Source organism: Megalobrama amblycephala, linkage group LG11 (genome assembly GCF_018812025.1).
Source record: "Megalobrama amblycephala isolate DHTTF-2021 linkage group LG11, ASM1881202v1, whole genome shotgun sequence".
NCBI classification, from domain to species: Eukaryota; Metazoa; Chordata; class Actinopteri; order Cypriniformes; family Xenocyprididae; genus Megalobrama; species Megalobrama amblycephala.
This window is the reverse complement of record NC_063054.1, coordinates 40,239,951-40,253,340: the sequence shown is the minus strand read 5'-3', so window position 1 is coordinate 40,253,340 and position 13,390 is coordinate 40,239,951. Positions and strand designations below refer to the sequence as shown.

Here is a 13,390-nt window from a genome sequence, read left to right as displayed (position 1 = left end):
TATCTCTGGGATTGAACAATCAAGGGCCTTTAAAATGACAGTTAGTTATGAACCAGAATCTAAAAAGATATTAAGATATCTTTAATATTTTTTGAGTTACAGGCATGCAAACTTGAGGCAAAAAAACACAAGAAGTGCTTTTTGTCATTTTTGAACGGTCACCGTTGGCATATAATGCCACAAATATTGCTAAAGTCAACAGATTTTACTAATAGATCTACCAATCTCTGTGTAAAAATAAAATTATGACACTGCCATATTTCTAATGTCATTTTTACACCCCTCTAATTTGGCTCCAAATCTAAGATGAAAACGGTCACTTTGACCCCCCTCCACAAAACAGTGTATTACTCTGTAAATATACATCTGTGACATTTAATATCTTGCCTTTCATCACTATTTATGTTTGTCTTTCAACAGAAAAAATATTAACGAAATCTAAAATTTGAGCCGGGAAGTATACGAAATGTGGTTGATTTGATACAGAATGACCCAAAGGAGCAATTCCAAGAGGGTCCTCGCACCACTGGTACTCAGGCTCTAAATATGGGAAAAATATGATGAACAATAATGAATGAGAAATGCTAACCACACAAGGTCAACACATTTGCTCTGGTTGAGGAGGTAAGAATGTTTCGGATGTGACCACTGTTACTGAAGGTCGGCAGGTAGAGACACAAGACACCGGGACTACTGAAGGACAGAGACATTATTACAGCACCAGAGCTCAGCTGGACAAGATCAGAGAGATCTAATCCATTCAATAGTGCAAAACGACATAATGGATAGAAATGCAATGAGGACAAAGTTCTTTAAAATATTTACATAGCAATGGCAGCCGTTAAGCGTGTGATCCACATCTGTTTCCGCTTTAAATGACAGAGCTTGACTCGACTGCAGCTCAGAATCTCATTCAGATGAGTAGGAACTTCATCCTAAATCCTTGAATAATATCTCATCTTTGTAGTGGCCTTCAGGCTCTAAGAACACAACCGTGCAAAGCAAGGCAGACTTCTGTTTAACAGCCCCTAAACTTTTTAACAACGAATGCTATTATTATTTGTCACTGGAAAGCTAAAGAGTGACAACTATACCTAACAATGTGTTATATTAATGAATTCTGGGTGACCCTGTTCATGGTTTGAGTCTTTATATCTAGCATGAAATCTTGCACGACCAACACTCAGTTTTGATCGGGTTCATGCTGAAGCCATAATGATTAAAACTGTGTTTTAGTTCAGGATTACAGCTAAAATGAGCTGAAGTAGTCTATGCATGACAAACGGCCTCTGAAAATGTTTGACTCCCTCTTGTGCTGGAGGCTAACGGGAAAATGTGTTTATTATTAAAATCGTGTACGGGCGGATCCTCACCCTTGGCATCTCTATGCTAATGCGCAGGTAAGAGCCCTTGTGCTTTTGTGTTACTGGGCACAACAGGCCGCCTGCCAATGCGGTGTCTTGCTTTCAACTGAGTGCTTTCAATTCTCATCAATTTAGCCCAATTAAAGCGCTCTGCCTGCACGAAGAGCATTTTAGAGCCCCGTTACAAACCCACTCTTTTCAATTAAGCTAAAAGATAAAGATCCAGGTTTCACTGATGCATTGAAATGCACTGCCGTTTCTGTGCCTACTTTATGTTCAATACCCTACCTCGAGGTCGGCGCACTAAAAAAAGAGTCAGCATTCAATGCTTTAAGTCACACTATTGCATACTTGAAAAACATTAACATTATATGCACCATTGGCTAAAGACAATCAACACAATCATAACATGAATAACCAATTGCTGAAACACTGCTGAAACTTTCAAAGCATCACATTGATGAAATCGTTATCTAGTGTACTTCTAAACTGACTATTCATAAAAAAAAATTAAAAACTTGATCAAATTTATACTTTCTCTTACGAACAACAGATCAAAAAATATTAGTGACTCATCCTGTACCTAAAATATTTTTGTCCAATCAAATATTCTCTAGCTAACATTTAGCAAATCAAGCGATTTGAAAAAGGGAGGGAAACAGGCCCAAACATCCTGTTTCAATAGGAAATATGTCAATGCAGGAAAGACACCTGTTCTCATCAACTGAAGAAAACAGACTTTTAAAAGACTTTCATCCATCCATCCATCCATCCATCTATCTATCTATCTGACATGTACTAGCGTTTATACAGTCTATGGTACTAGCAGGATAATTTAGTGACCCTTTGCACTGTCCTAGGCCTATTTTGTTTTACAACAATGACTAGCTGAATTTTATTTTTTTTAGCTTATGTAATATGTGTTATTTTTACTTAATAAAATATATGCAGATTCTTAGTTTGAATGATAATTGGTGATAAAGTTTACTTGTCACATCTTCTCTTTGTTTTAGGAGTTTGAACATTAAAGGTGCTAAAGAGGATCTTTTCGTCGACTGAGAAACCAAAGACTGTTACTAAGTTTTTGAAATGAGCGCATGCGTAAGAACAACCCCCCTCCTTCGAAGGAACGCCTCCCAAAACTTGGAACTTGTATTGGAACACGAGTGTTTACCACCGGCATTCGCTGTGTCGTGTTAGTGGATTCATTATGTCGGACTCACCGCAGGTAACTCATAATCTGCAGTTGTTACTCCTGTCTCCGGACAAAAACATTGCATGCGGCGCCTGTGGAGTGTGGAAAGTTACTGGAGCGCGCAGCTGCGCATGTCTCTCACAAGGAACGTCACGGCAGTGATTGACAAGCCAGAGGGCCAATCGTTTACGCGATCATCGCGTAAACGATTGGCTGATGTTTTTAAGGCCCTATCTCGTGCACAGAATTATTCCTTTCAGTGCACCTAATAAATAGTCTTTTATCAGTTAGTAAAGACAGTTTCAAGTAATATTGCAAAGATGTATAAAACAAAACATCCTCTTTAGCACCTTTAAACAAAGTTTAAAAAGTTAGCAAATACATATTAGAGCAAATGTTTACAGCAAAACACTATCCACTGTCTTGCCAAATTCACATAATTTGGATCATTTTATTTGCCCAAAGGTCCTCTTGGCTTTAATTAACACATCCTGATTGGCTTTAATCTCAGTACAGATAAAAATGGAGGTACATACCTTGATTAAGAGTTTGCATATGCTGTTGCCGTTTATGTCTGTAACTGTACTCCACTGAACTTCCATGATGATTATATCAAAAATATTTTTTGGCTGAAAATTATGAACAGAAAAGTATGCTTTAATTGGCGTGGGTCAAACTGACCACTTTTATAAATAAATAAGAAATTTCCTTTAGTCTGGCAATTAAGCCAAAAATGTTGCTGCTATTTTTGTATGTTTTTCCTTAGAAGTCCATTAGTAGATGCTTGAAATTTAGGTCAGATTTGTTGGAAAATTATGAGATTATTAGATTTTTGGACATTTTGCTCTTTTGGAGAAGTTACAATTGCAAAGTTTTTTTTCTGTTAACTGATCATTCCTCATTAATTTAACATGTATTGTACTAAAGCAAAATCCTGTTAGAGGATGCTAATTGTGATGGAATATGAATGTCAGTTGGGTGTTGGGTAGGATTGCTTTTTGTTTCGGTTCCTTTTTTAAACAAAACCATCTTGAGTGGGCTTCTTTTCTGAGGCATTCTGAACAAGACCTGCGGTTCAAGGCCCGCTCTCAGCCTTGGGTGTGTAAAATGATCCTTTGTGGCATGTGAATTGAGATTGAGCTTTTCATGTGTTTGCATTCCAACTTGTAAATGTGGAAAAAAAGAGGATATTTTGCGAAATAAGAAGTCATTCTCACTCACTTAAACTGTGTTTGTTTATTGCAATTATGTAATTTCTACCAGTTACAAGGGATATTTCACTCCAAAATCAAATAATGAAATATTAAATAATATTTTGCATGACATTTTTTTGCAATTATTATTATTTTTAAAAGATGTAATATAAGTCTAAGGTGTCCCCTGAATGTGTCTGTGAAGTTTCAGCTCAAAATACCCCATAGATTTTTTAACTGCCTATTTTGGGGCATCATTAATTAATTATTAGGCTAAAGCTAACATTACACACTGTTGGAGAGATTTATAAAGAATGAAGTTGTGTTTATGCATTATACAGACTGCAAGTGTTTAAAAATGAAAATAGCGACGACTCTCTTGTCTCCGTGAATACAGTAAGAAACGAAGGTAACTTTAACCACATTTAACAGTACATTAGCAACATGCTAATGAAACATTTAGAAAGACAATTCACAAATATCACTAAAAATATCATGTTATCATGGATCATGTCAGTTATTATTGCTCCATCTGCCATTTTTCGCTATTGTTCTTGCTTGCTTACCTAGTCTGATGATTCAGCTGTGCACAGATCCAGACGTTAATACTGGCTGCCCTTGTGTAATGCCTCGATCATGGGCTGGCATATGCAAATATTGGGGGCGTACATATTAATGATCCCGACTTTTACGTAACAGTCGGTGCTATGTTGAGATTCGCCTGTTCTTCAGAGGTCTTTTAAACAAATGAGATTTATATAAGAAGGAGGAAACAATGGAGTTTGAAACTCAGTGTATGTCTTTTCCATGCACTGAACTCTTGTTATTCAACTATGCCAATATAAATTCAATATTTAATTCTAGGGCACCTTTAAAGGTATACATGTTGAATTGATCAAAAAGTTATTTTATAATGTAATGATTTTCTATTTCTAAACCAGAGAAACACATTTGTGCAATTGCTCCTGCCTAAACGCATCTATATGCTCGTATGTAAGGAACCTCATTATGTGTTCATTAAGTAATTGGTCTGTGGTTGTTTATGTGAGTGTTAAGGCTGTCCATTCAGGAGCCTTTGAGAGATGTATTGTTGTCAGGGTTCATGTTATGAATCCAGAATGAGATGAGCGGGTGAATTGTATTGGTCAAACCCGCTACTACACTGAAAGGCCAAAACACTTTGCATGCCCTGAATGATAATAATGGGAATAATGCCAATAAAACATGAGGAATAATTTACTGGGTCCTCCACTAAAGAGCAACTGTTTGCACATTTGCCATTGACATATTTTATTGTATTTCATTGGTACAAAGAATTGTAATTTGATGTTCAACGGAAATGGAAAAGCACTCTTAAACTATTGTAAATCCAAATGTGGGACATTTTGCAGAGTTAAATGACTTGAATTTGAATTCAGAAAATATTGTGTTCACAGTTTCCTCTATATACATTCTAAATTTGTTTTGTTTGGTTTATTTACTTTTTATTGCTATACATGGGCTTGATCAAACATAGAACAAATGTTGTGATCTATTACAGGGTTACATATGGTTTGTCTATTGTCATAGAATGGAATTTTGTCTTTGACACTGGCAAAAAACAATACATGGACAAATATATGCAATAAAAATACATTAGACATAAATAGGCACACAAACACATGAGCAAACATATACCAACAAACTTTACATAGGACATCAAATCAAGTAAAGAAAAGTGCTGTCCAGCAGAGGACGCTGTTCTTCAAGGTGTAATATTTAGCTCTTCAAATCACCACACATCTTGAGTCAGAACTGACAACATATGATTATAGTGAACATATTATTTATTTTAATATGTTTTTATATATTTTATGTGTTTTACTATTTCTTTACGTTGCCATTGTATTGATTATTTGTTATAAAAATTATTGAAATAGAGAGTGAATACAGAAAAATATTCAGGTCCCTCCTCAAGAAAACCTTGCAGAAAAACTAAATTAAACCTAAAACATGTTTGGTTTGCTGGTTTTACAGGGATTTGGTGCACTTGTCAGCTGGAGAACAGCTTAACATAACTGGTTTTCCCCTTTTCATGTGTTCATAGCAAGTAAATTCACGTCCTACTTTTCTTTTCTTCCTTTTTTTTCTTAGAAGAGTAACTTTTCATGCAATACAATTTCTGCAAATGATAAGTGTAGCAAATGATCAGTCAGTACAGGCCCTAATAATAATTTTTAGAAAATTAATTAATAGGTTAATAAATGCTGTAAAAATGTATTGGTCATTGTTAGTTTCTGTTAGTTAATGCATTAACTAATGTCAACACATGAGGCTTTATTGTAAAGTGTTACCAATATTGAGTAAAGAGTCTCAACAACAACCGAAAGGCATCTGAAGTACCACAATCCACCACAAGGGAGCAGTAAGACTACGAAAGGCAATGCAGGAACTTCAACACAAAACATGTGTAGGAGAGGTTTATATCAGGAATGTCTGTTTAATTAGATGAAAATAAGAATACACTACTTTATATAATTTGCTTTTGATACGTTTAACTGCCATTGCAGCGAGATTTATAATGCCTGTTCGCACCAAATCGTTTTAAATATATAAGAATAGCAGAGTCCACACCACAGCTATAACAATAACAGCACAGAGAAAAGATAGCCTATGGCTGGAATCACATTCAGAACTGAAAGTTAAAAGGAATCACTTTTTTCAGCTGATGAACGATAAAAACATTGACAGCCAATCAGAATCCTGCTTTAAAGGGTTAGTTCAACCAAAAATGAAAATAATGTCATTAATTACTCACCCTCATGTCGTTCCACACCTGTAAGACTTTCGTTCATCTTCAAAACACAAATTAAGATATTTTAGTTGAAATCCGATGGCTCCGTGAGGCCTCCATAGGGAGCAATGACACTTCCTCTCTCAAGATCCATAAAGGTAGGCCTACTAAAAACATATTTAAATCGGTTCATGTGAGTACAGTGGTTCAATATTAATATTATAAAGCGACGAGAATATTTTTGGAGCGCCAAAAAAACAAAATAACGGCTTATTTAGTGATGGCCGATTTCAAAACACTGCTTCAGGTAGATTCGGAGCATAAATGAATCAGTGTATCGAATCTGCTGTTCTGAGCGCCAAAGTCACGTGATTTTAGCCGTTGGCAGTTTGACACGCGTTCTGAATCATGATTCGATACACTGATTCATTTGTGCTCCGAATCTTCCTGAAGCAGTGTTTTGAAATCGGCCATCACTAAATAAGTCGTTATTTTGTTTTTTTTGGCGCACCAAAAATATTCTCGTCGCTTTATAATATTAAGATAGAACCACTGTACTCACATGAACTGATTTAAATATGTTTTAGTACCTTTATGGATCTTGAGAGAGGAAGTGTCATTGCTCCCTATTAAGGCCTCACGGAGCCATCGGATTTCAACTAAAATGTCTTAATTTGTGTTCCGAAGATTAACGAAGGTCTATATATAAGGTAATAAATAACAGAATTTTCATTTTGGGGTGAACTAACCCTTTAATGTACTAAAAACACATTTAAAACAGTTCATGTGAGTTCAGCGGTTCTATCTTAATATTATAAAGCAACAAGAATACATTTTGTGCGCCAAAAAAACAAAATGCCGACTTTTCAACAATATTGTGATGGCTTATTTCAAAACACTGCTTCGGAGCTTTACGAATCAAATCTGTTATTCGGATCTCCTATCAAACGGCTAAACTGCTGAAATCACGTGACACAAAAAGTATTCTCGTCACTTTATAATATTAAGATAGAACCACTGAACTCACATGAACTGTTTTAAATGTATTTTTAGTAAATTTTCAATGGCATTGCTGTCCAAAGAGACCTCACTGAGCCATCGGATTTCAACAAAAATATCTTAATTTGTGTTTTGAAGATGAACGAAAGTCTTACGGGTGTGGAACAACATGAGGGTGAGTAATTAATGACATTATTTTCATTTTTGGGTGAACTAACACTTTAAAGGTCTTCATGTCTGTGACAAGTGTTTACGGAGCTTGATGATCTGAAACATCAGTTGACAAATGTTTAAATTATTAGATATTATTTTTGAATAAATGTAAAACTGCTTAAAAACTTGATGAGATTTTGGTTTTAATAAATCAAACATTAATCACAATGTTAATAGAAAAACTCAAAATAGAATTGTATTTGGTTTCCTTTTCCCCGTTTTTTGATGTAATGTTTATTGAACCAGAAATATGTGACAACATTAAGTGTAACTGGGACATAAATTTACATTTGATTTATGAAAAAATGTATAGCCTATTGGATTGCTGAGATATTAAGCTTCAAGCATTGCGTTCTACAAAATGGATGTTTTCCATACAGATTAGACAATTTCAAGACAACATGATTTGGTTTATGTTTCTGGAGAATTATATGATTGAAAGTAAACATGCCACATCTAGCTCAGACTAAAATGACTTATATGATGGTTATTTGCTTTCTGAAGAGCTGATGAGGAGCTGATGGATTTTTCTATAGGAAACATTGTCTGTTTTCTGCATGAAATATGTAGTTACAGAGACGGTAAACATGATTTGATTGACATCATCATGGCTACTTCAAGATTGCACTGCAATGTGTCCATTTTTTTCAAGAGATCCAATGCATGTACATTTAATGTGTTTTTTGGTGTAAGTAAACGTCTGCTTATTACTCTGGTTTATGGAGGGCCGTACTATATGAGCAATTGCATAAATGTGTGTGTGTGTGTGTGTGTGTGTGTGTCTATGTTTGTGTGACAAGAGGCTTCATCAATGATCGAGCCGCTGGATTCGTGGACATAATGTGAAGACTCAAGAGCAAATGAAGACAAGGACAAACTACTGAATTTGCATCACCAAAGATCAAACAGCTCTTCACAGAAATCAGCTGAATACTTCAAGTCTCCATAGATTGTCATATGATGCTCATTTGCATTGGAAAGGAGCTACAGAAATCTGCCACTGTGTAGTAAAAATAAATGCAATTTAAAGACATAAACAGATACTGATACAAAGTTATGTTTATATCATTATGAGTTGTCAATGCAAACATTTAAAATCACTTTAGTATTACAACAAGTCTTTGTCGTTTACTTTTCTGATAAATGATAAATGATTTAATGATTATTTGATTAATTTTAATTATATATATATAATCTCCAGGGCTGGACTGTGTAAAGACATGACGAGGTAAATTGGAAAACGCCAATACACACAACTACAAGCTTGTCAATCCAACACCACCACCTTTATAGCAATTTACCATGCAGCTATTAACAGTGAAGAAAAATGGTGTTTTGGCAGAAATGTATTTATTAAAAATGCTGCTATTATTAGGCCTACTTATGTTTAATAGGGCCTATTGCAGAATATAAATCACTTTCTTTCATAAAGACTGTTTTCGTATTTTCTATGCTTACAATATTTTATTACACAATCTATAGTTTATTATTTATTTTAGAAACCATATACCCAAGGTAATAAGAAGCATGGTTTTACCTGTGCTCTGTCTACCATGATCTTACAGTTAAACCATAGTAAATTTCATCAGGGCAATTAAAGGATAATTTAACAAAACAGCTTTAAAGCCTGTATCCCATGGAATAAGGGCAAAGCTTTAGTTTTTATTTCTTTAAATATGTTTTATGACATTTTTAATAGTTCTTATGAATTTTAATTGAAGTAAATGAGAGCATCATGAAAGATAGATATCAGTGTCTTACATAAATTATAACTCTTTAAAAATGTTATTGTTTTAAAGGAGTAGTTTAACCCAAAATGTCATCATTTACTCACCCTAATGTCATTACAAACATGAATTACTTTCTTTCTGTGTAACATAAAAAAGAAAATAATTGAAGTCAAGGGTAGCTTAACCAAAATGGTTTGGTTGACAACATTCTTCAGAATATCTTCTTTTGTGTTTTACAGAAGAGAGAAAGTCATACAGGTTTGGAACGACATGAGAGTGAGTAAATGATGACAGGATTTAATAGCATTAAATTTACTTAATGGCATGAAAATCAGTGCTTTACTGCCAAAGTGAATTTCTATGTGACAAAAGTGTAATATTAAATTTGTTAACTGCATTTGTAGTAAATTCAATAATATTCATCATTATTTGTCACTGTCATTGTTTTATTTATTCATTTATTTACTCCAATTTCAGGCCCTAACCCCAGCAAAAACATTCACAGGGGAACTCGTGGGCCGCATGGGCTGGGTTTGTCCAGGGCCGAATTTTAGCCTCAGCCCAGCCCTGATAATCTCTAAAAAAAATGCTGGGTTAAAAACAACCCAAGTTGGGTTGAAAATGGAAAAACCCAGTGACTGGGTTGTTTTAACCCAGCAGTTGGGTTAAGGGCAAAAACACTGTTTTTTCAGGCACCTGTCAATTTTGAGATTTTGCACTTTTTGGCTTTTCATAAAGTGTTTTTTCAGACTGGTGGAAAAAAAACATCCAAAATACACTTTTAAGTGTATGTTTTATAGCACTTTATCTTTTTGCATCTATAGATTTCAATTACAGTAAATATCTTTAAAGGCCTATCTATATTCTGAAGTTTTTTACGGAGGGATTTGTTGATAATTTGCCTGATTTTATAAATTTTATTCCTAAAAAATGATGAAAATTATTTTTTTCTGGCTGTTGATAGTATTTTCTGATTTATGGAGTAATAAAAGGAGATATCCAAAATTCCGTCTGTAAAAACCTTTGAATTTAACATGTTAAAAAAAATTAACGAGAATTTTGAACCTGACGTCATCCAATATTCAGATTTTTGTTCTAGAAATTTATGCAAATTAGCACATATTTAATTAGATAACGCCTCATTTGCATATTTAAACATAAGAAAACTTGTAAAACAAAAAATGTTTGCCATTTTTAATGTAATCAATCAGCTGGGGAAGTATGGTGATATCTATTAGTTAATTTTTTTAACCTATTCACCTGGGGTGTCTCGCCCAACCTGCTGGGTATAGTTTTATTTAACTCAACTATTGTTTAAAAATGACTATATGTTTGGATTAAAATGAACCTAAAATAGGTTGGAAATTAAAAATCAGACATATATTTACTAGAGACAACAATAATAATAATAATAAAAAATGAACATGCATTAATAAGCAATTTAAAAAATGTTTATTGTTTAATTATTATTTATTAAACATATTAATAAAGGTTCATTTCTAACATACTTTGGATTCATTTTAAGCAAGCAATACAGTAATTTTTAAACAATAATTGAGTTAAATAAAATTACCCAGAAGGTTGGACAAACATTTAACCCAACTGCTGGGTTAAAACAACCCAATTGCTGGGTTTGTCCATTTTCAACCCAACTTGGGTTGTTTTTAACCCAGCATTTTTTAGAGTGTATATATATACATACATACATAGTATTATAATATTATTTTAATTAATGATCATTTATATAGATCAGTGGTTAAAACAGTTTTTTTTAAAACACTTTGTAGCTTGAGGACTTTATAAAAAAATTAATATATATAATAAGTCTTTTTCGTTTTGTTATTATTTATTTGTTAAAATTTCTTATTTGTACGCCTTTATTGCTGGTTTTGATTGTTGATTTGGAGGTGCAATTCTCCTTTTAGCCAGCGCGTGGCGCCTCCTGCATCATTTCCTGATGACCCGGAAATTACTCACAGTGTGCTGGGGTAAATCAACTGCGTGCGCTGTGTTTGGTGACTGTTTTCATCCTTCTGCGTGTTTAGCTGTTTTTAACCGTTTTTAAAGTTGCTCTTTGATTTAAAGTGCTGTATTTTACGGGAGATGGGAGTCCCCGCTTTTTTCCGCTGGCTGAGTCGGAAGTATCCGTCGATAATAGTACATTGTCTGGAGGAGAAGGTGAGACACAATACCATCTGAATGATTATTTAATTAATTATGTAATTAATCATTTAGTTATGCTTAAAATTGTTATAATGACACATGATTTGCAGTCCTGACGCTCACATGTGGTTGTGTTCGTTTCAGTTTGTTTTTGTGTCTGTTTGAGTTTATGCGACTTTAATTTTTTTTGGCTGAATAGAAGTTCACCGTAGTTGAATTGTAGATCCGACTGTCTGGTTGTGTCTCAAACACCTAGAATGGTTATTATCTAGTCCGCATGTTAGGGTGCTTAGATGCGTGAGACCGCTCGAACGACCAACCAATCACAGAGAAGTATGCAAATTTTCAGCCGATCGTGCTTCAAGTACCCACTTTTCGCTTCAGAACGCAGCTCTGATGCCATGTTAATGAATATAGATTGACAGTTTTCTAGGTTTTTAGACTGTGATGTCTGCTAGGTATATATTAGGTTTATATATGTATGTATGTATGTGTGTGTGTGTGTGTATATATGTATATATGTGTATATATATATATATATATATATATATATATATATATATATATATATATATATATATATATATATATATAATGTCTACATTTTTTATTTTCAGGCCAAGGAGTACAATGGCATTAAAATCCCAGTTGATACCAGCAAACCAAACCCAAATGAAGTGGAGTTTGACAACCTGTATCTAGACATGAATGGAATTATTCATCCATGCACACATCCTGAGGACAAGTGAGATTCTCTCATGTTGTTTTGATGTATTTAAATGGTTAGTTAATGTCATTTATTACTCACCCTCACATCGTTCCACACCCGTAAGACCTTCGTTAATCTTCAGAACACAAATTAAGATATTTTAGTTGAAATCCGATGGCTCCGTGAGGCCTGCATAGCCAGCAATGACATTTCCTCTCCAAGATCCATTAATGTACTAAAAACATATTTAAATCAGTTCATGTGAGTACAGTGGTTCAATATTAATATTATAAAGCGACGAAAATATTTTTTGTGCACCAAAAAACTAACTTATTTAGTGATGGCCGATTTCAAAACACTGCTTCATGAAGCTTCGGAGTGAATCTTGAATCTTTTGAATCTTTTGTGTTGAATCAGCAGTTCGGAGCGCCAAAGTCACTTGACTTCAGAAGTTTGGCAGTTTGACACGCGATCCAAATCATGATTTGATACGCTGATTCATTATGCTCTGAAGCTTCCTGAAGCAGTGTTTTGAAATCGGCCATCACTAAATAAGTCGTTATTTTGTTTTTTTGGCACACCAAAAATATTCTCGTTGCTTTATAATATTAATTTTGAACCACTGTACTCACATGAACTGATTTAGATATGTTTTTAGTACCTTTATGGATCTTGAGAGAGGAAGATGGCTATGCAGGCCTCACTGAGCCATCGGATTTCAACAAAAATATCTTAATTTGTGTTCCGAAGATGAACGAAGGTCTTACGGGTGTGGAACAGCATGAGGGTGAGTAATTAATGACATTATATTCATTTTTGGGTGAACTAACCCTTTAAGTGACTTATTTATTAAAACATTATTTTAACCATTCGCAGGCCAGCACCTAAGAATGAGGATGAAATGATGGTTGCCATTTTCGAATACATTGACCGTCTCTTTAACATTGTTCGACCGAGACGGGTTCTGTACATGGCAATTGATGGTGTGGTATGTATCATCCTTCATAATCATCTTCATATCTTCTCTATTAGGCCAGTTTGACACTACATG

At 34.3% G+C, this 13,390-nt stretch overlaps 1 protein-coding gene across 1 annotated transcript in view; it reads left to right on the top strand.

Annotated features, from left to right (window-relative positions):
- Window positions 1–11,414: 11,414 nt before the first annotated feature.
- Window positions 11,415–13,390, top strand: part of xrn2 (5'-3' exoribonuclease 2) — a 32,880-nt gene continuing 30,904 nt past the window's right edge. The window contains exons 1-3 of the mRNA XM_048208017.1: window positions 11,415–11,645; window positions 12,248–12,375; window positions 13,216–13,327. Of these exons, the coding sequence (XP_048063974.1) occupies window positions 11,571–11,645; window positions 12,248–12,375; window positions 13,216–13,327 (315 nt within the window). The 5' untranslated portion in view covers window positions 11,415–11,570. The remainder of the gene's footprint in view (window positions 11,646–12,247; window positions 12,376–13,215; window positions 13,328–13,390) is intronic.